General features: G+C 47.6%; 1 protein-coding gene across 1 annotated transcript; it reads left to right on the top strand.

Annotated features, from left to right (window-relative positions):
- Positions 1-1,002: 1,002 nt before the first annotated feature.
- APOD (apolipoprotein D) lies at positions 1,003-18,419 on the top strand. The gene is made up of 5 exons (XM_004578244.3): positions 1,003-1,165; positions 5,334-5,492; positions 9,794-9,915; positions 15,627-15,715; positions 17,962-18,419. Exons 2-5 carry the CDS (start codon positions 5,367-5,369, stop codon positions 18,195-18,197), a joined length of 573 nt encoding a protein of 190 aa, XP_004578301.2. The 5' UTR covers positions 1,003-1,165; positions 5,334-5,366; the 3' UTR covers positions 18,198-18,419.
- Positions 18,420-21,903: the final 3,484 nt, after the last annotated feature.

A 21,903-nucleotide genomic window follows, 5' to 3' on the forward strand; every position in this document is an offset into this window, starting at 1 on the left:
CAGGAAAGCAAGAGTTCTCCAAAAACAGAGCGATCTATTCAGCACTAGGGAGCTCTGTGAGTTAGAAGCAAGTGTAGTCTGAGAGGCTCTCCCTAGAGCTGAACCTACAGGTGTGGCCACAGACCCCGGTGAGGCCCGAGATGTGGTAGTTAGTTCTCTGGTTGGTGAATGTGAACAGCTGACAGCCTGTACCAATCAAGGCTGGGAAGTTCATCAGGCCTGTTGAGTCAATCTCTTTGGCATTCTCCAAGGCAGGGTTGCTAACGTGGATCTGGAACATTCCCTGTGCTCTTCCATGTTCCTACTCTCCTGTCCTGAATTGTTCCTCTGCCTTGCATGATGTCAGCATGTGTCTGCATCAACAGTGCTCCCCCTGCACCCTCATGCCAGCAGTGACAGGATGCCCACAGTGCATAGCTGGGAGGACCAGCACAGTGAGAGAGGAGCTGCTGAAAAGATTTCTGGCTTTCTCAACATCATAGAACTGGTTCTCCCTCCCATGGTCACTCCAGGTGAGGACAAAGTGTCAGCTCCTACTTCATTACAGTGAAGCTGCTAAGGCTTAGGGATGTGGAGGGCTTGCCCAGGACTCTGCTCAAAACCATTCTGATCCCTACTGGTCTCTACTACCAAACCCCACTGCAGTCCAGGCACCACGTGGGGTGGATGGAGGCCGTCGTCTGTATCCAGAAGCAGGCTTGTTGATTTTTTCATTTACCCAAAATTGAAAACAGTATTTGCCAAATGTTTGAAATATAGTGCACCTCATTTTACTGGAATTTAAAAAGTGCATCTGACTGGAAAAAATAAATTAGAAAAACCCACGTAGTAAAAGATGTTTCAGATTAAAATATTGCTTCCTCTGTCACTCTCTCTCCCTGGCTCCGTTGTACACAGACAATATATCCTTGTTCCTTCTTTCCAGAGCAGCTGTGAAGGAAATTGGCAGGGCGGGGGATGGACACCACATACCATCTTTGTGTTTCATACAGAGCTGGGCTTTTAGGCCAGCTCTCTGGACGCCAGGGGGTGTGGCAAGCATGAGAATTAAGCACTAATGATCACGCAAAGCTTATAAAACAACTCCGGAGCTGCCAGTCTCCGCGAGAGGTATCTTGGGTTGGAAAAATTTTTGTGTGGACACTGCCTGTATCTTGGGAAAAAGGTACGTACTGTAGTTCATTTTTCATTGCTTATAAATAATGCTTCAAATAGAGATGATCAAACTTCTGTTGCTTCCTTTTGGCTAATAATAATAATAACCTCCGATTGAGGGCTTGAGAGGTAGCTTCACAAACTTGGTCTCATTTTGTTCCTAAAACTAACTAACAAGGTAGGTACTGCGAGTGCTGTTGTTCAGGTGAGAGCAGCTATGGGGAGCTTCACAGACCTTCAGTCAGATCCACGTCAACACTGACTTACCTCCAAAATCTTCTGTGTACGCTCTGCCTTCCCCCAAGCAAATGAAACAACATGACAATTTTCCGTGCCAAGTACCCCCCTAGAGGAGTTCTCAGGGAGTGGTCCAACTGTGCATTGCAGCAAAATGAAGCGAAGCCTAGAACTAATTGTGTGAATGGAAAACACATTTTAACGATATGGCATAGAAATGCTTTCTTCCAAAGTTATGCTTTTTGTTAGAGTCAGTGGCTCAGTAGGTTGTTTTGCTTCGTTGTTAAGTTCTGTCTCCCTGTGGCAACGTATCTTATTTTGTTATGTGCAAGCTGCAAATTTAGTTCTGCTAGATTGTGTCCTGCTGCTCCAGGACTCTTGGGAGACCTGAGCTTAAATTCTGGCTCTACAGTTTATCAGGAAGGGACCTGTGAAATCGTCTTCGCTAGGACAAAGACAATGTCCGCAAGGAACATTTCCAGGTCCAGTAGTGTGGAGATTCAGGGTGGAACACACTCAAAACTGGGAGGTCACGGCTTCTCCGGGAGAAAGCTCCATGACTGTAAGCAGAGGGAGTCTCATACAGTGTGCCTGATCCATGGTGGACGCACTGTTGCCAAAGTGGAATCACTTTTTAACTATTTAATGTCCAACTTAAGGTGGTATTCATCTCCTTTTAAAAGTGCTTGAAATTCTCATTGGGTAAAACCTTCCTATTGGTATCTGAAGCAACAAATGCAAGTGCATGCCATAATCTGTATTTTACCCAAGGTCATAGGCATACCTTAATAAGATGCTTAGGAAGTGTAGGGCAAACCCCAAAGCAAAGGGGCATTAAGGAATACCATGGATGTAATCAACCCGTGTCTCACAAGGGGTTTTGTTTTCTTTTGTTTGGTTTTAATGATTTACTTATCTATTATTGGAAAGTTAGATTTTCATAGAGAAGGAGACAGAAAGATCTTCCATCTGTTGCTCATTCCCCAAGTGGCCGCAATGGCTGGAGCCAGGAGCTTCCTCCCTGTCTCCTAGGTGGGTACAGGGTCTCAAGGCTTTGAGCCATCCTCTTCTGCTTTCCCAGGCCACAACCAGGGAGCTGGAAGGGAAGTGGAGCAGCTGGGATTAGAACCAGCACCTATATGGAATCCCGGCACACGCAAGGAGAGGATTTTAGCCACTAGGCTATTGCACTGGGCCCTCACAAGGGGTTTTGACTGTCGGAATGAAACTTCTGTGACCTAGAGACATCTCTAGAAGAGATGCAAGCACTAGGAATTAGCCTTGTTCTGAAATCCTCCCACGGCACTAAGGAGTATGTGCCAGCCCACCAGGAACGCTTGGTCGCAAGTCATTTGTCAGAATCACATGTACTACTGCCTTTTGTTCTAGTTGTCACATGGTGATGCCAGACTCAGCTGCTCACCAAGGCAGGTGTTTCTTGTTTTGTTTTTTAAGATTTACTTTTATTTTTATTGGAAAGGCAGATATACAGAGAGGAGGACAGAGAGGAAGATCTTCCATCTGATGACTCACTCCCGAAGTGACTGCAACGACTGGTGCTGTGCCGATCTAAAGCAGGAGCCCAGAGGCTCTTCTGGGTCTCCCATGTGGGTGCAGGGTCCCAAGGCTTTGGGATGTCCTTGACTGCTTTCCCAGGCCACAAGCAGGGAGCTGGATGGGAAGTGGGGCTCCTGGGATTAGAACCGGTGCCCACATGGGATCGGTGCATACAAGGTGAACGCTTTAGCCACTAGGCTACTGCGCCAGGCCCAGCAGGTGTTTCTTCAAAGGAGCTGTGTGCAGGAGGTAACCTGCGGTCCGGGGTGCTGCAGGCAGGAGGCTGGCTAGGAGGCCTGAGTCGTGGCCTCAGTTTCTCCCTCTGCAACCTTGGAAGAAGGGTGGGGTTGACTAAGTGTCCTTCCAAGGCCCTATCCACTTCTGGGATCCTGTAGTACACACCTCAAGTTTGGTCCTCCGTGCAAGGCCTTGGTGTTGGACCTCCTGAGACAAGCTCCCAAGGTTCCGAATGTCTCCTGAAGACAAACACAGATGATCATGCCTTTGGGTTGCATTTCTATAAATCCATCACCCCAGGAAAGGTTAAAAGACAGGAGGTAGGCACGAACGGGAACAAGGAGCTCCCAGGAATAAGCAAGGTGGTCCCACTCCGACTTACCCAAGGTGGTGGGCAGAGGGGAGGTGGGGAGGACTCAGTAGCTGCCCCTCCCCCACCCGCCCCAGCTGGTAGCTATCACACATTACATAACTGTTCTTTTGAACATCAGGCAACGAAGCCTCCAGAAGACAAGCTATTGATTATTAAAGTTATTTGGAGGTTTCAAGGCTCATAACGAAGCAGCTATAATTATTCCTGTTATGACACAGCCTTTTCAATGCTCAGATCTGAGAACATTTTGCATGTGTTGACTCAGTCATCATCATCACTGCGAGAAAAGCAAGGAGCTGGAAATAGCTCATGGCAGTCACAGGCAAAGCAGCCACAAGGACGGGAGCTGACTGCAGGCAAGCCAGGGGCGGCAGCAGGGACAAGCCCCGGAGCTCTGGGCCGGCCAACCCACAGGGCAGCCTCCGTCCCCGCCCATCCCCAGCCCACTGCCGCTCCTCAGAGCTGGCCGAGGCAGGTACAGGACCCTCTGGGTTGGCGTAATTGCTGTACCTTTACCTATCAGCTGATGGTCCTTTCCTGGCGGGACGTGCGATGTGTATGGAAAAGACCCTCTCTGGGATGTCAAAAGGGAAAGAAGATTTGGGAAATGCAATGATCCTATCATTCTGCTTTCTGCAATGAGAATAGCTACTGCTCCCTGAGTGCTCACTGTTCGATGCTGTGTGATGCACTCTGTCAACTCTTGGAAGGCTCCTGGAGACTGATAGATGCGCTGCTCCCACTTAGCAGACAAGGGGGCTAAGGCACGAAGGCACCCAGTCACACCTCTTATGCAGCTCAGCCAGAACTGGGACCTATTTAGGGTCACCCTGCACACACACATCCTGCTCCCCGTTCCCAAGCCTACCCCTAGCTTTCCAAACAACCCAGCAAGATGGGGACTGGGGTGTACTGGGGAGAAGTGGAAGACCTTTCCCTTCAGAAGTTGCAAGATGTTACAGTTGTGCATGCTTCTGTGTTACCCTTGCTCCCGTCTCAGCCTGTGGCAAGGCCACCCTCACCCCCTTTGCCTGCCCCTTGTCCATGCTGTTCCTGTTCTTTTTCTGAGCCTGACAGTCCAAGGTCCTCAAGTCTGAATCTCAGGAGACTCAAGCCCCCAGGGGGGAGGGCGGGTAGGGGGCACGGAATCAAGTCCAAGATCGCTCTGAAACCTCACAAAGGGTGCGGGAAGAACAGGCTTGACTCGAGGGACTCCATATTGAGCTGGGCTCCAGCTTAAGTGAGGTACCACCCCCTTGTCCTCCTTCAGTGACTTGTGAGGCTGTAATCCATTTGAGAAAACCGCATCCTGTTTGGTAAGAATGCACAAATCCCTAGCTAGGCTGATCAAGCATGACCAGGAGAAAAATGGTTTTGACTTCATACAACAACAAAAGCATCAAAGTTAGCAACATTTTTCATCCCTAATGTAGTTCTGCATTAGCTCACTCCTCCTGAGGCCCTCTGATTTGTGTTTTCTGCCTTTATTAATCCCACTGTTGTGTAATTTGATATCGATAGATATTTAGGGCATGAGCCCATTTTCCACCTGCGACCATAAAGGACTTTCAAATATTTATCAGGGCGTGGTGTTCCTATATATTGGCTTGCCTGGATACAGCAGCACCTTAGGGGAGGCCAGGCAGTGGCACTAGCAACAGGTGTCCCCTGAGAGGGAGGGATCCCCATCGCGGAGAAGGTGGGCTGCGAGCACGGGGACCCGGGGCTGGGTATTCGCAGAGGAGTCAGAACCATTCCATCTTTGTTTCCACAGCTCCAGGTTCCCAGTGCTCTGCCCAGCCCCCAAATGGCACCAATGCTCCTGCTGCTGCTCCCCTCCTTGGCCGGCCTGTTTGCCCTGGCAGAGGGGCAGGCATTCCACATGGGGAAGTGCCCAAGTCCTCCGGTGCAGGAGAATTTTGATGTGCACAAGGTGAGGTGAGAGGTTACCCTGTCTGTTCTACCATCACAAGCACCCTGCAAGGCTCACTGATAACAGTTCTCGCTCATCTCCCAGCAAGCCTGGGGACTCCTGCTGACCTAGCTTGAGGACTAAGGGCAAGAGGGTATGTGCCAAGTGACCTGGGCAGGAGCCAGCTGGGCAGGTGGGCAAGTGAGGGGGCATGGCTGGGAAGCAGTAAAGGGATGCGAACTAGCAGTGTATGTGGTCTGAGCTGGAACTTGGGGAGATCTGCTGGACATACATATAAAGCCCTTGAGGTGCCAGCTGGCCTGGGGACTCCTTTGCACCAGCCAGGCCTGGACTGAGCTTGGGAAGGGAGCCGGTAGCCTGTGGGAATTAGGCACAGTGGAGGAGGTGAACTTGCGGGCCTACCCCACCCAAATACAGAGAAGCCAATGGCCCTCCTTCTGCAGGAAGGACAGCCAGCCAACCGGCGTGGGATGCAAGAAGAGACTTCCCAGGCTTGCAGAGTGCCCCAGCACTGCTCTGACAAGACCCTAGCTAAGGCCAGCACCACCCTCCCCCACCCCTCTGGAGTGCGGGCTTTGCTGCACCTGCCCTAAAAATGATCCATATAACCAGCTCTCCCCAAAAAAGCTGTTCTTCCTGGGATTGGGAAGGAGGAAAAGGAGGAGGCAGCAGACAGGGGCAGGTATTTGACATCACTCAGTGTTACTGCTGCAGCTGACTGAGGCCTGGGTCTTACCTTAAAGACATTTTCTCCTAACTAGAAGGGTTCCTCTGTGTGTGGGTGTGGAGGGGGAGAGGTGTCAAGGTTTATTTTTTGGCATTTGAAAGGTAGAATGAGAAAGAGAGAGCGAGATCGATCTTCTGTCCACTGGGTTACACTCCAAATGCCTACAACAGCTGGTGCTGGGCCAGGCTGAAGCCAGGAGCCAGGAACTCCATCCAGGTCTCTCAGGCGTGTGGCAGAGGTCCAAGCACTTGATGCCATCACCGGCTGCCTCCTTCCAGGATGTCGGATCTAAAGCCGTAGAGGGACTCTGCATGACCTGCAGGCATCCCAAGCTCAATGTGTAGCATCAAATGGTTGCCCCATGGATGCATAGGTTTAATGCCTTCTATTAAGAAATCCAGTGGGGAAGCTGTTATCAGTCCCTGGCACTGCGGTGTGGAAGGCTGTTGGGAGCTCTGAGAGGTGGGGTTTGGTAAAGGTGGGAAGGGGAGAGCTTGAAGCCACAGGGCAGTGGGAAAGAAGGTCCCTGGTGGGCCTGGGTGGGCTTCCTCAGAAGGGACCCTGAGGTCCAGTCACTACTCCTTGCGGAGCACAGGGGACATTACAGAAAAGATCAGGGATCTTGGGTCACATTTTACTTTTAGGGTAAAAATTCCAACAAAACACTTTGGAAATTATAATTGATCTGCATTTACAAAAGTCCCTTGAGAACCAAAGTAAGATTTTCAAAATAGCAGGTGCCAGTATTGTGGTTCAATGGGTTATTAAACTGGTGTTTGTGATGTCAGCACACTGTACAGGAATGCTGGTCTGAGTCCCAAACTAGTTGACTTCCAACTTATGTGGCAAGAGTAGCAGCACAAAGCAGTCCAATCCCTTGGGTCCCAACTTTGACCTGGCCTAGATCCAGTTTTTGTGGCCATTCTCTTTGTCACCCTGCCTTTCAAATAGATAATAATAGATTAATAATAGAAGAAATGAATCTTATCACAGTAAAATCTTTATCAAAATGTGGTTCATATACTGTATCATTGCCATATTTAAAGTGGTTTCTCATTTTTAGTGGTTTTTAGCACAATTGTGCAACCATTACCACAATCAATTTTTAAAAAAGATTTATTTATTTCTATTATTGGAAAGGCAGATATACAGACAGGAAGAGAGACAGAGAGGAAAATCTTCTATCCGATGATTCACTCCCCAGGCGGCTGCAACAAGCAGATTTGCGCCAATCCGAAGCCAGGAGCCAGGAGCTCTTCTGGGTCTCCCATGTGAGTGCAGGGTCCCAAGGCTTTGGGCCATCCTCGACTGCTTTCCCAGGCCACAAGCAGGAAGCTGGACAGGAAGCAGGGCCACCGGGATTAGAACCAGTGCCCATATGGGATACCAGCGCTTGCAAGGCCAGAACTTTAGCCACCAGGCCCACCACAATCAATTTTCACACATTTTTATCACCTCACTAACAGAAGAAAACCTACACCATTAACAGCTACTGGCTTCCAGCCCTAAGCAATCAATCTTCTCCTTTCCATCTCCATGAACTTGGCCTTTTGTGTCCAGCTTCTTGGATTGAACATAATACTTTCAAGGTTTGTCCATGTTACAATATACCTCAGCATTCTATGCCATTTTAAGGACAAACAATGATCTCCTGGATGGATTCTGCTGTTTCATTAACCTTTTGTGTTGTTTCTACTTTTTTAGTGTTAGGGTTAATACTGTTGCTATGAATGTTTATGTTCAAATTTTTGTAGACAGTGGTGACAAACCTTTTCAGTTCTCCTGAGGATACAGAGACGAGTGGAATTGCTGAAGTTGTAGCTCCATTTTTATCCCTTCGAGAAACTGCTAGATTTTGCCAGTGTGCACCAGTTTACATTCCTACCAGCAGAACAATTCCAGTTTCTCCGTATCTTTGCCTCTCGCCATTGCTATTGCCGTCTTTTAGTGGATGTGAGGTGGTGCCTCCTTGGGCTTTTGGCTTGCATTTCTATAATGGTGACAAGTGTTAAAACATCTTTAAATATGCTTATTGACCACATGTATGTTTTCCATTCAAATCCTTTGCCCATGTTTTTTCACTTTAAAAAAAAAAAAGCTATTTCAATTATTTGAAAGGTGAAGTTACAGAAAGGAAGAGAGAGATTGTCTATCTGCCAGTCCATTCCCCAAATGGCTGCAGTGACCCAGGCTGTGTCAGGATGAAGCCAAGGACCTGGAACTCCATTCAGTTCTCTCACGTGATGAGGGGTAGGGGAGTCCCTATAAATGGGCCATCTTTTCTGCTTTCGTGAGTCCACAGGCAGAGAACTCAATTGGAAGTGGTCAAGACTCAAATTAACAATAGCTTAACCCACTACGCCCCAGTACTGGCTCCCTTTGCTCATCCTTTAATTGGGCAACTTATCTTTATGACAGAAATGTGGCAGTTCTTTATATTCTGGATTTCTCTGGCACTCAGTATGGGATGCCCAAGCCACAAACAGCAGCCTATTCTGTTGGTTGCATCACAGCATTGGCCTATTCTAGTGGTTTTAATTGAGAATTGTGTCTTAGTAAGTGAGTGAGAAACGTGTGGTCAGAAACATGGCTGCGTCTTTGTGACTAAAGCAATCCTGCCCCTGTTTGTTCTCTCTCTCTCTCTCTCTCTCTCTCTCTCTCTCTCTCTCTTGTTCTATCTCTCACTCTCTCTTAAATGCCTCTTTTAAAAAGAAAATTATTCATTTTTACTGGAAAGGCAGATTTACAGAAAGAAAGATCTTCCAACCACTGGTTCACTCCTCAAGTAGCTGCAAATGGCTGGAGCTGAGCTGATCTGAAGCCAGGAGCCAGGAGCCTCTTCCAGGTCTCCCATGCAACTGCAGGGTCCCAAGGCTTTGGGCCACCATCTATTGCTTTCCCAGGCCACAAGCAGGGAGCTGGAATGGAAGTGGAGCAGCCAGGAAATGAACCGGTGCCCGTATGGGATCCTGGTACATGCAAGGGGAGGATTCAGCCACTAGGCTATTGCACCAGGCCCCTCAAATACCACTTTTAAAGAGGATGCCTGCAACTGCATTGTCTGAATGTACCAGCATTCATTTACCCAGGTCCCTCCTGATCTCACTTAGTTGGGTTTCAGTCTTCTGTTGTTACCAACAGTCCTATAACAAATCACCTGATCCTACATCATTTCCTTTGTCAAGAGGTAACATTCTCAGAAGTACAATTTTTGGGACACGCAGTCTGGATTTTCTATCTTGCTAGATGCTAACAAGCTGCCTTCTTCAGACGTTGTAAATTGCTCTCTATGGGAGGCATGCATGGAAGGAGGCCTGAGTGTGTCCTTCCGCTTGCCCCCACTGCACAGTGGCAGCTTTAGGAATTAAATGTGGCACTCAACCCATGCTCATATATCTGATTCATTTATCGGTCATGGACTTGGCATGGTGCTCAGTGAATGCCAGGAAGGAAGCCTTACAAGCTGCCCCTGGTTTCCCCAGGGAAGCCCTGCTTCTCAGATATCACAATGGGGAAGAGGCTATGGGTTCCCAGCCAACACATGGTTAGCCTCTGCTTGTTGTTGTCTCTGCAGTATCTTGGAAAATGGTATGAAATTGAGAAGATCCCCGCGAGCTTTGAGAAGGGAAGCTGCATCCAAGCCAACTACTCGCTAATGGAAAGCGGAAACATCAAAGTGCTGAATCAGGAGCTGAGGTGAGTGGCTGCACGCATGGCCCAGAGCCAGGCCCAGAGTGTGGAGCATGGAGCATGGAGCCCAAGGCATCTGCTGGGTCCCCACAGCTGCTCACTGCAGGCACCGAAACCGAGACAGGGCAGTGGGGCTACAGACACTCACTTCTGCATTCATTTGTTGGGCACCTTTTGCATACAAGACCCTGTGAGTCATGCAGGGGCACTCCACGGTGGCCCATTCTGGTGGTTCCCTGCCAACAATACAGTTAGTTACTCTGTTAGCCAAGGACTTCAGGGAGTCCCTTGTTGTGACCTTAAACCAAGACAGAAGTTCCTTCTGCACCAATGACTGTTAGGAGGCACCTGGCCTTGCCAGAGGCTTCTGGAAACTGGAAGCTCATTGCCTTTCATGGTAGGTGACCTCATTTCCAGGTGGCCTCACCTCTTTTCTAAGCAATAATCCAATAGGTACACATTAATGTGTCCTGGAGAACTGCATGTTTCCATTACTGAGGGCTTCCAATGTTAACACACAAGTCAAAGATTACACATGGACAAGCAAACCCATACTCTTCTTTTTTGATGAAGTTTATGTAAAAGATTAGGAAATCACGGACACACCTGGGCCGTATTCAGGCTAGAGGGGGCGAGGAGGCAAAAGGTGGGAGAGAGATGTTTCTACTCTAATCTTGTAAACAGAAACTTTCCAAAAGTCTAGAAAGAACCCCTTCCTCCTTACCCTTCATCAACAAAGAGAACAGCAACATAACCTGCCTGTAAGTGGGCAAGGGACCTCTCCACCTGCACCACTCCACCATGCACACCTGTGTGTGTGTGTGTGTGTGTGTGTACCAATACATATTGATTTAACCCTTGCACCCTGTGGCAGGTGTTATTGCTAACTCTGATTTTGTAGACTAAGATACTGAAGTATAGAGAGGTAAAATAATTTGCCCAACAGCTACACAGCTTGGAAGGGATGACAGATGAGGTTCAGACCCAGGTAGAAGTAAAAGAAAGAAAACAAATGGAAAGAAGGCTGGAGTCGAAAATTGTCCTTCCTGTTCCCTACGGTGTGTGAGAATGGTGTTCAACTCCCCCAGATCCTGACTGGCATGCCTGGGTTGGGAGAGGCCCTTTGCCACCATTCCCTCACCCTGGAGCCTTCCTGTGAGCCAAAACCCAGCAGGGGAAACCTGACCCTCCAGTAACTGACAAAGTTAAGCAAAGGCCTTGTAGATCCCCAGAGAAATACCCAGCTGGGTTAGAACCCCCAGGGAACCTGTGGGGGTCCAGATACGGATCACCAAAAGATCGCAGGGGAGTTTCAAGAGTCAAGCCAACACAACCCCACTGCAGAGGCTGCCCCATTCCAACAGCAAGTGTGACACAAACCCTGAAGTCCCTGAAACTCCCACCCCATCCCCACCTGCTCATGCGAGGCAGAGCAGGAATGCTGTTTCATGTCTCCCAAGTATTAGGTTGCCCAACCTCTAAGGTTATCCCAGTTTTGGACCCAGGGGCACATGGAAAACAAGTTTATCAGTTCAGAAACATAGCACCATTTGTGCTTCCTTCTAGAGGGATTGCAGAAGGAGCAGAGAACACGGCAGGGGCTCCGAGGTGGGGCATAGCCTTGTGCAGGATCACAATCTGATGCCCAACATGGCTGGCACAGGGTCAGGGAATGGAAGGGCTCTGATGGTAGAATGGGGCTGCATGGCTTTAAGTCCTGGTTCTTCCACTTGTTCTGTGACCTTAGATTATATGTAACAATTCTTGAGACCTCAGTTGTCCTCATCTATAAAATGGCAATGATAATAGACCACCTCTACAGAGCCCTTTGAGCGTTGAACAAGGTAGCACATGGGAAGCTCTTAGCAAAGCAGGGTTTGCTGTGTAATAATCACTTAGTGTTTATGAAGATAGAAATGTGTCTTCCCCATTAACAAGGCATGTCATCAGAGATCGAGACTGAAAATTGCTCTAGAGAACAATGCCAGTGATGGTCGGTGAGGTGAGAAAGGAGAGGGCAGGGTCTGGATTGTGGCCAAGTTACTGTGTGCAGAAGGAGATCCCCATCTCACCCAGATGTCTGAGTTGCAGGTGAAATTGCAAAACATGGTCCCAGGTGACCTGGTCATTGACCGATGATGCAGCTAGAACAGACGCATTCAGCTTCCCTGTTAGTTCTTTCATGCAGCTAAGTTCTCTTTTGGATAAATTTGCCACAATAAGCCAAAATATCGACGCAGCAAGGCACCTAGGAGGTATTTTGGAGTGGGGGCAGAAGGAAGGGGGACATCTCTTGCCATGGTGGCAGAAAGGAGCTGCCAGGGTGCTAGATGGGGACAAGAGGAAGGAGGACAGCGGAAGAGCAGGGCAGGGGAAGTCGCAGTACACCAAGGAAAGAGAGACACTCAGGCCCGAATGTGCCTTTTTTTGTGGCCAGGCACGGGCATCACAGGGCCGTGGGGGCTTGGTGGATAAGATTGTCGGAGCTGCAGGGGATTGGTAGGTGGGCGGGATTTAGGAGTAGGAGCTGTGAGGGGTTGGTGGAGAGGGCTGTTTAGTAAGGCACCATGACCTTACAGAGGATTGGTGGGAACAGGGTTATGAAGTTACAGCTAGCTGATTGGCAGACCACAAAATTTGAACCTGAAGGGCACGTAAATCTTAAGGACACTGAGACCTAGAGGAAGCAGATATTTAAAATTGTACTAAGTCCCAAATGATGAGGGTCTCCAGGGCAAATGTTTGAGTCACTCCTCACACTCCGGCCCTTGTTGCTCATGGTCTGGTTCTTAGATGGTCGACTACCTCTAACCCCAACACCGACCTCAAGACTTTCTAGCACATACAATCTCTCCAATACCTGTTTGCCTGTTCCATTTGAGGACTAATGGGCAGGAAGCTCTATCTATAAACATCCTAGGAAGAACATCACATCCCAATACCTAAGCACCTTCCCTTCACTGGCCCCTTTTCCAGACCTCTCTCCTGGGTTTATGGGATGGGGAAACTTATTCTGAAATGGGACTGGGTCTCTTTGAAAGGGTTTAAATACTTCCTCTAATCTAAGCCTCACTGTGAGGCATATCACCATTTCATGTACCACTAAGAAAGAAGACCGAATGTGAAATGTGCATTTCTCTACATGTCCCTGACATCTAGGTGCACCTAACAATCTGTGATAATCCTTCACACCCTGCTTTCACCAGGCCTTTGTCGAACCCTCCTGCGCACTGAGATGCTTGCATACCTAGAAGGAGCTTCCATGTTCAAGTCCCATGTTGGGCAGATGATGTCACTGAGGCCCAAAAGGGGGAAAACTTTTGTCTCTGCAGACTCTTTATTTTGCATTATTTTTGCTGATAACATCAGTCTTTATTCCTTTGGGCTCCTCATTTTAAAAAACGTTCGCTGATTTATTCAAAAGGTAGGGGCAGAAGAAGTGAAGGGGAACCGGTGTTGTGGTACAGCAAGTTAAGCCATCACTTGCAAAGCTGGCATCTTCTGTGAGAGTGTTGATTCAAGTTCCAGCTACTCCATGTCCAATCCAACTTCCTGCTAATGCACCTGAGAAAGCAGTGCAGGATGGCCCAAGTACCTGCACCCCCACCACCCACGTTGGAGAGCGGGATAGAGTTCTTGGCTCCTGGCTTCTGCCTCGCCCAGCTCTGGCTATTGCAGCCATTTGAGGCAGGGATGGGCAACCTTTTTCTGCCAAGAGTCATTTGGACATTCACAACATTGTTTCCAGGCCATACCAAATTACCAACTTAAAAATTGAATTTTGGCTCCTACCTGAGGTTGCCTTGGTAGAATCAAGCTAAATGGTTTTGTAAGACTTACACATGTCAGATTCACCGACCACCAGGGAAAGAAAATTATCAGCCTTTACTGAGGGGAAGTCCGTTTTTGGGTGTTTCCTCCACACGACAGAAGCCGGGGGGAAGAGGGGAGGAAGAGGGGAACTGCAGGAAGGAAAAGGTGCGCAAGGGTGCGTGCAGGTTTTTATACCCCTCCAGACACAGAAGCTGCAGCAGGTCCTGCTCTGGTCCTTATTAGGTTAGGAAATTCTGGCCTGAGTTCTTCATTGATCCATCAGGGCTCCGCTGCCCTGGTGATGCTCCAGATCTCTACCGCCCTTCAGGATCCGGCCTGAGGTCCTGAGGTCCTGAGGTCTGGGTCTGACGCAAACTCCACCCTCCTCCATAATCGCGGCAACCATCAATACAACCTGTAGGCTGGACCCCACTCTCTCCCCACCCCTGGGACTGGGCAGCGAGCCAGCAGCCGAAAGTTCTTTCTGTCTTGCATTCTGTGTCATTTTGCCTTTCAAATAGAGAGAGAGTGCTAGTTCACATTTACTGATTCAAATGCCCACAGCAGTCATGCCTGGGCTGGGCCAAAGACAGGACCAGGAACTCAATCCACGTTTCCCACTCAGTGGCAGGAACTCAATTACCTGAATCATTACCACTGCCTCCCAGGGCCTACATTGGCCGAAAGTTGCAGTCAGGAGCCGGAGTTGGGTATCAACTCCAGGTACTTCAGTGGAGGCTTAACCACTAGCTAAACATCCACCTCCCTTCTCATTGTTTAAAGTAAATTTTCTTCATGTGTTGGGTTGTTTACTTTCTCATTGGAGCCTGGGAGGAAGAAATGACTTTTTAGGTCATGGCCATCAAAAGATACAGCATTGTAGGGCAAGGGTCTCACATCTCATGCAATCCTGGAGCATTTGCTGCTTGTACCCTACAACTCTTCCTCCATCTAGGTTACAGGGTCAGTCATTAAGCAAAGAGAAGGGTCTAGTCTGCCTTAGAGAGCCTCTCCCACCAGAAGTCACGATGTTGGCTGCCATGGTCCCTAACGTCTTGTTTCTCACACATCCAACACAGTGCAGAACACTTCACCTCTTGTCAACAAGACATCTGGAGATGTCTCCCTACCAACAGGCAATTCTCCAGAAGAAACCGTTGGGGATGCTCTTACTCAGTTCTGACGCCATCCACCTGCAGATACTGTCGGGCCTACAAGTTAAGGATTTAGTGTCCTTAAGATTATCTCCCCTTCAACAAAAGCCAGTTGCAAACCCTAGACTGTGACAAGTGTTTTTGTCAGATTATCTATAAACTGAAGTTTCCACCACCCCTTTCTGAGGTTCAGCCGATGTTCTAAAGCAACTCAGAGAAGGCTTACATTCACCCAATTACTGTAAAATATATTACAGAGGATTTGGATGGAGGAGATGCACAGAGGAAAGTGTGTGGGAAAGGGCTTTCACATCCTACTTAGGCACACCACACCCTCCTGCTGCTTCCACACGTTCAGCAGTCCAGAAGCACTTCAACCCCTATCCTTTGGGGTTTGTGAAGGCTTTAGGGTATAAGGCAATGGCTAATTAAATCATTGGTGACTGGTGACCAACTAACCTCGTTTCCCTTCCCTAGAGATGGGAAATGCAGCTGAAAGTCCCAACCCTTGGCTACTTTCTGAAGCTGTGAAGGGGTCCCCAGCCACACCAGTCATCCCATTGTCATAGAAGACACACTCATCACTCTGGACATTCTGAAAGTTTTAGGAATTGTGTGGCAGGAACTAGGAGCAGAGACTAAGTCAATCAGTATTTATAATACTACTATGTCCCACACTGATTTTCGGCTTTCCAGGATTTCAGGTTAATTTTTCTCTTTGTTGTTGCTTTTTTTAAAAACTCATTATAGAACTGATGGAACTGTGAATCAAATTGAAGGTCAAGCCACCCAGAGTAACCTCTCGGAACCTGCCAAGCTGGGAGTGAAGTTTTTCAAGTGTGAGTATCCACTCCCATCATGAGGTTGTAATGACAGAAGCTAAACCAACTGAGCTAGAGCTAGAGGTTGAGTGTATCCGGAATGATTCAACACAATGGTCAGTTGCTCCAGCCTTCCTCCCACCAGGTGAGGCATTTCTAGGGATGCCACAATGAGCATGGCAGAGCCAGCCTATCCTTAGGAACCATACATCCCGGTGTGGCTACTGGCCAGGAGATTTACTATAAAACTGCAGCCAGTGTTTGGGGCACAAATGGAAGGACGTAGGCATGAGTCATCAGAGACTCCATCCAGTCTGCTTTCCCAGTAGAAACGGAGGCCCCCGACATGCAAAAACCTAGAGGCTAGAGATGATAATGTCGAAGGTTAGTGTGAGTCCTGGCTCTGCCACTATCTGTTCAGTGTGTTGGAGACTCTAAGAGAGACTTTATAACAGGCATTGAACCTCTGAGTTCTGGGCTAACCAAGGAGTGGAAACTGGCAACAGAGAACGCACCAAATCTTAATTCCAAGGCTAATGCAGACACACTAGCAGATTTAACTTGGAGTGTGAGATTTTTTTTAATGATAGAAGTGCTGGGGAGCCCTTCTCCCCAACTGCAGGGATGACACTGAAATCACCATCTGTGAGAGCAATCCCTCCCAGCTCCTCCCACTGCCACTCCACAGCATATTCCAAGAGGAGAGAAAGGCATAAGAAAAGGGCTGGAAAAAGTAGCGTGGTACATGAGAATGGTGTGTGGAGTAGATGAGGGAGGGCCTGGAATGCCATGTTGGCTTGCAAGTCCTTTGTAAGCCAAAAGAGGCTCACATTTTATAATAAAGAAAGAGATGGAAGCTTTCCATACTAAGAGGAAACATCTGTGGGTATTTGTTTTTGAGAGCTAGACCTGGTGAGAGGAAACAGATGCCTGGAATGTGCAGGTGGGTCGGAGGACGGCTGCTGGAAGAGGTGGGAGACATATTCATCTCGGATCACTCTGTGCTGAGGAACTCTCCACTGAGAATGCACAAAGCAGTTTTAGATTTCAGAGAAGAGATGAGTGATGGGTAACAGCTCGCTCTCGCTCTCTCTCTTCCCATCCCTCTCTCTCTCTGTCTCTCAGTGAGTGAGGCAGACAGGCAGGCTACCAACAGGGCCATGAAGGTGAGCCAGCCACTCCACTCAGTGTAGGCATCCATTCAGACTGCTGCCAGGTATTTTTCTCTTTCCCTATTTATAAAGTCAGAGGTAGAAAAGCCCATAGTGGCTGGTTATCTGGGCCAGCCCTCTTGTGTTGTCCTGTAAACCAGCTGGGTGTCAAGAACCCAGTCAAGCTCCAACAACACATTGCCTCCTGTGTCCAGTGGCTTCTCACATCACCCACAGTGCTGAGTTCTGCTTTTGATTTGACAAACATAAGGATTATTTTTGAGTGGAGGAGGTGGGAGGCTTAAAAGCTGGGAAAGAAAATCACTACAGATTGCATATGTGCCCAAAATCTCATGCCTAGGAGATCAACTCCCAGCTCTCTCCCACCTAGGTGCAATTTCCACTGAAGGCTGGGCTGTGGGTTTTCCTTAGCTTGAACCTTAGCTGAGGAGGTCAAGCTTACAGGATTTAGACTAAAATAGAGAAAGTGAATTCTCCATCTTCTGTCAAGGACCCCGTTAATCTTGGCTTTTAATACATTATAGATGTCGGTCAATGAATGTTTACAGGCACTTGGTGAGGAAGCGCTCATAACTTGCTGTAACTGGCTTACCATGTTCTCAAAAATGGAAGGATTTTCAAAGATCATTCAGGAAGACAGAAACAAGAACAGAAAGTTTAGCTTCTGCCTCCTTCATGATGCAGGTCCTAAAGGAAGTGGAGTAGTAGAAATTCAGAAGTCCTGAGGCACTCATTGGCCTTACATTTTCCACTCCTCTTTACTTGGTGATGCATTCGTGGGCACAAGTGCTGAGTGGTTCTGTCAGTCCAAGAGTTCAGCCAGACTCCCAGTTATCCAAGGAAACCCCCTGCTACAAAGAACAAGGACCATAACAATGGTTCTTAACTTGGGTTGCCTCTTAACATCACTGGTGAACCTTCAAAAGCATCAACTATCTCCCTGTACACATCAGGAAAGATAGATTCAGTATCTTTCAAACTCCTTGTACGTGTCTGAGTTGTGTCTATAAGAAAGAGAACTTCCAGAGATCTGAAGACGGGGTTTCTCTCTTGCCCTGGGCTCTCCTAATGCTGCCATTCTCCTTTTCTCAGTGATGCCAACAGCCCCATACTGGGTCCTGGCCACCGACTATGAGAACTATGCCCTCGTGTACTCCTGTACCACGATCATCTGGCTTTTCCACATAGATTATGTTTGGATCCTGGGCAGAAACCGTTCTCTCCCTCCAGACACAGTGGCCCATCTGAAAGAAATCCTGACTGCCAATAACATCAACATTAAGAAGATGACTGTCACTGATCAAGTGAACTGCCCTGAGTTCAAGTAGCAAGGCTCAAAGAAGAGGCTGCACCTGTTCCACATCACTTCTGCTTTGCTTTCCCCCACGCCACTCTACCCTTCATAACAACAGACCAACCATCCAGATAAACCATTGCAATTGCTAGAAGAGAGGTTTAATAGCAATGGAGCCAATGGGGGAGAAATTCAAGAAAACTTGGCTCAAATTCAGCCATGCCCCACCTTGTTATCTTGCTGGCCTGTTGCTGACCTGCTGTGCTCACATATACTCTGAGTTGCATCAATTACTGTGAGTTGCACATTGTAAGCTTTATTTATAAATCCTTAACCAGGTGTGCTGGGAAAGCACTAAAGTACTGACTTGTGCTAGGGTAAGGATAACAATCCTGTTTGTGGAAGATCAAAACCAATGGCAAAGACATATTCTAGGTGCCCTGAACCTTGGTGCCCCATTCTGTACTAGATTCCCCTTTAGCAAGAGTTATTTGGGGTTTTGGAGTCTTTGTTGGGCAGTTTTCCTTGAAGAAGTTTTTACTTTATCTTCAGGAGGTTGTCACAGTCTTTGTGTGGCAGAGACAATCTAGAACCATTGAGATTATTTTTAAGGCAATGATTTCTTCTTATTCCTATGGGGGAGGGTGTTTGCTTTGATTCAACTGACATTTACTGAGACCCAACTGCATTCTAGATATTGAAAAATTGTCCATGTCCTCTGCTGTTCTCCCCGGTTCTCACAGGCTAGAAACAAACAAGTAAAGATAATCAGTGTCCAAGGTCCCCAGAGTAGGGGTGGGGCCTGTGGAGGGTGCCAGGGGAATTCTAAGAAAGTGACAATTCAACAAATCCTTCAAGACACAAGTAACCACAGGGCTATGGTTATGGTTCTAGGAGTGAAGTTCCCCTCTTCCCTGTACAAACAGAAGCTCAGAACCACCCTGGATTTCATTTTTCTTTCTTTCTTTACATTGTGAGTTTAAAATCAGATTTTAGAACTAACCCCATGTAGTTTAACTTAGCTTACAGTCTATTTATAGTTCACTAATGTTTGGGGAAGTGAATAGAAATTTTAACTGTTTGATTAGATTTTTACTTTTTTTAAAAAAGATTTATTTATTTTTATTGGAAAGGCAGATATACAGAGAGGAGGCGAGATAGAGAGGAAGATCTTCCATCCGATGATTCACTCCCCCAAGTGACCGCAACGGCTGGTGCTGTGCCGATTGAAGCCAGGAGCCAGGAACCTCTTCCAGGTCTCCCACACGGGTGCAGGGTCCCAAGGCTTTGGGCCGTCCTTGACTGCTTTCCCAGGCCACAAGCAGGGAGCTGGATGGGAAGCAGGGCTGTTAGGATTAGAACCGTCAACCATGTGGGATCCTGGTGCCTGCAAGGTGAGGACTTTAGCACTAGGCTACCACACCAGGCCTAGATTTTAGATTTTTTTAAAATCACGAACATAAAGTATTAATTTCCATGAACACTTGAGGATCTTTCATGCTTTATGTTAAAGGTCACAAAAATGCTGAGAACATACATACATGTAATTTTCATCTAACTAAATATGACTTCAAAAATGATAGCTTCCGATTTACAATTCCAAGAAGTTGAAGAAATAGGCAAAAAAATGGGAAAGAGGAACAAGTGTTGTGGCAAACAGGATTCAGCTGTCATTTGAGACACCCACCTGCATCCCATTTTAGAATGTCCAGGATCGAGTCCCACCTTTGCTTCTGATTCGGCTTCCCTGCCGACATAATACACATGGGAGACATCAGATGATGGCTCAGGTTGGGTTTCTGCTACTCACATGGGAGACCTGTATGGGGTTCCTTGCTCTTGGCTTCAGGTTGGCCAGCCTTCAGCTGTTACAGTTATTTGGTGAGTGAACAACTGTTAAGTTATTTGGGAGATCTTTCTCTGTGTCTCCTCACCCACCCCCATCACCCTGCCTACTAAATAAATGAATGATCAATAAATAATTTTTTTAATAAAAAGGTGGGAGGAAGTGGTGGGGATTGCAGAAGAGTATCTCTCCCAGTTCTGGGTTCATCACACACCCACCCAGCAGAGGACACGTGACTGCCCTTCAGAAGCACTATGTGGGTGAGACGTGCCAACCTGGCTGGCTGCCTTTGGTGCCAAGACACAGAATAAACGGTGACTTGTTTCCTCTTCGCAGCTGAGTGGTAACCTCAGAAACAATGAAAGTGTCCTCACTTTGCATGTTTTAAAGTCCTGCCCAATAGGCTTCAATTTTTTCTCATTTAAATTCATTAGTGAATGGACGGACAGATGGATGGGTTGAGTACTTTAGTAAAGAAGGGGAAGGGACCCAGAAAAAAGGTGTTAGAGGTCATTGAACCTGAGAAAAGTTCTTGGGAATCCAGAAGGCAGCAGGTAGCTACCAAGCATCCAGCGGGAACTTAAGGAAAGACTTTGAATAATCCAGAAGGGAGAAGAAGATGTGGGAGGTGGGAAGTAAAGGCAAATTGAGACAATAGTACAGAGTAAATCCCTGGATACCCACTGCCTGCTCCAACAGCAGGCATTTGCCTAATCTTGTTTCTACTATCACCTACCATTCTCCTGGTTTTCTTCCCTGCGTATTTTGAAGCAAGTCCCAAACGTTACATCCTATATTGAGCTCATAGTTGTCTTAGCATAAATCTCTAGCAAATTAGGCACATTTTTAACAACAAAAAATAAATTTCAAGTTCTGGGAGTTGGTACTGTGGCACAACAAGTTAGGTAGTGACATTGGCAATCCATATTGGAATGTTCATTTGAGTCTTGGCTGTTCTGCTTCTGATGAAGTTCCTTGCTCACGGCTTGGACATGGCCCAAATGCCTGGTCTCCAGCTGCCCGAGACCAGGATGGAGTCTTTGGTCTGGCCTGGATCTGGCTGTTGCAGCCACTTAGAGAGTGAAACAGTGGATGGGAGAGCTCTCCGTATCTCCCTCTTACTCTGATGCGTTGCCTTTAAATATATAAAACTTTGCCAAAAAAATGTTTTTTGTTTTTTGGTTTTTTTTTGCAAGGTTCTGGAGCTGACATAGTAGTGTAGCATTTTAATCTTCCACCTGCAGCACGGGCATCCTTATTGGGTGCCCGTTGGTGTTCTGGCTACTCCACCTCTGATCCAGCTCCCTGCTTGTGGCCTGGGAAAGCAGCAAAGGATGGGCCAAGTCCTAAGCCCCTGAACTCACATGGGAAACTCAGAAGAAGCTCCAGGTCCTGGCTTCTGATCAGCTCAGCGCTTGCCATTGAGGCCATCTGGGGAGTACACCAGTGGATAGAAGATCCCTTTTTCACTCTGTGTTGTGTAATGTTCTATTTGATGTCATGAAGATGTTCAGAGAAGATCATTTCAACACCAGCTTGTATAATGTAGATGAAAAAGAAACAGTGTACATGAATGCATTTATCATGGTTTTACTTGTAGCAGCCCTCAAACAGGGAAGAGTTACTAACAGTAGTAAAGGAAGAGTATTCCAGATCATGGACCCAGCAGGGCCCTAGAGCCAACTGAATTGTGTAGTTGTGAGGCTAATGTAGGCCCAGAGGAATCAGAGTTTGTCCACCAGGCTCTCTGCTGGAGGAGTCGGTACCCATGGTCTCGCTGCCCTTTACTCTAGAGGATAGAGGATGGGACTTCATCTTCCCAGGCACACTCACTGGACCAAGGTGAGTCCATCTGAGCTAGTGACATCTAATCTACAACATGAACAGAAACCTC

The sequence above is a fragment of the Ochotona princeps genome, chromosome 3 (genome assembly GCF_030435755.1).
Source record: "Ochotona princeps isolate mOchPri1 chromosome 3, mOchPri1.hap1, whole genome shotgun sequence".
In the NCBI taxonomy this organism is placed as follows: Eukaryota; Metazoa; Chordata; class Mammalia; order Lagomorpha; family Ochotonidae; genus Ochotona; species Ochotona princeps.

Bases quoted from the DNA above. Each gene is read 5' to 3' on its own strand.
- APOD (XM_004578244.3), top strand. From the start codon at position 5,367: ATGGCACCAATGCTCCTGCTGCTGCTCCCCTCCTTGGCCGGCCTGTTT. The intron at 5,493-9,793 runs GTGAGGTGAGAG...TTGTCTCTGCAG, and splicing joins AGAATTTTGATGTGCACAAG to TATCTTGGAAAATGGTATGA. The intron at 15,716-17,961 runs GTGAGTATCCAC...TCCTTTTCTCAG, and splicing joins GGGAGTGAAGTTTTTCAAGT to TGATGCCAACAGCCCCATAC.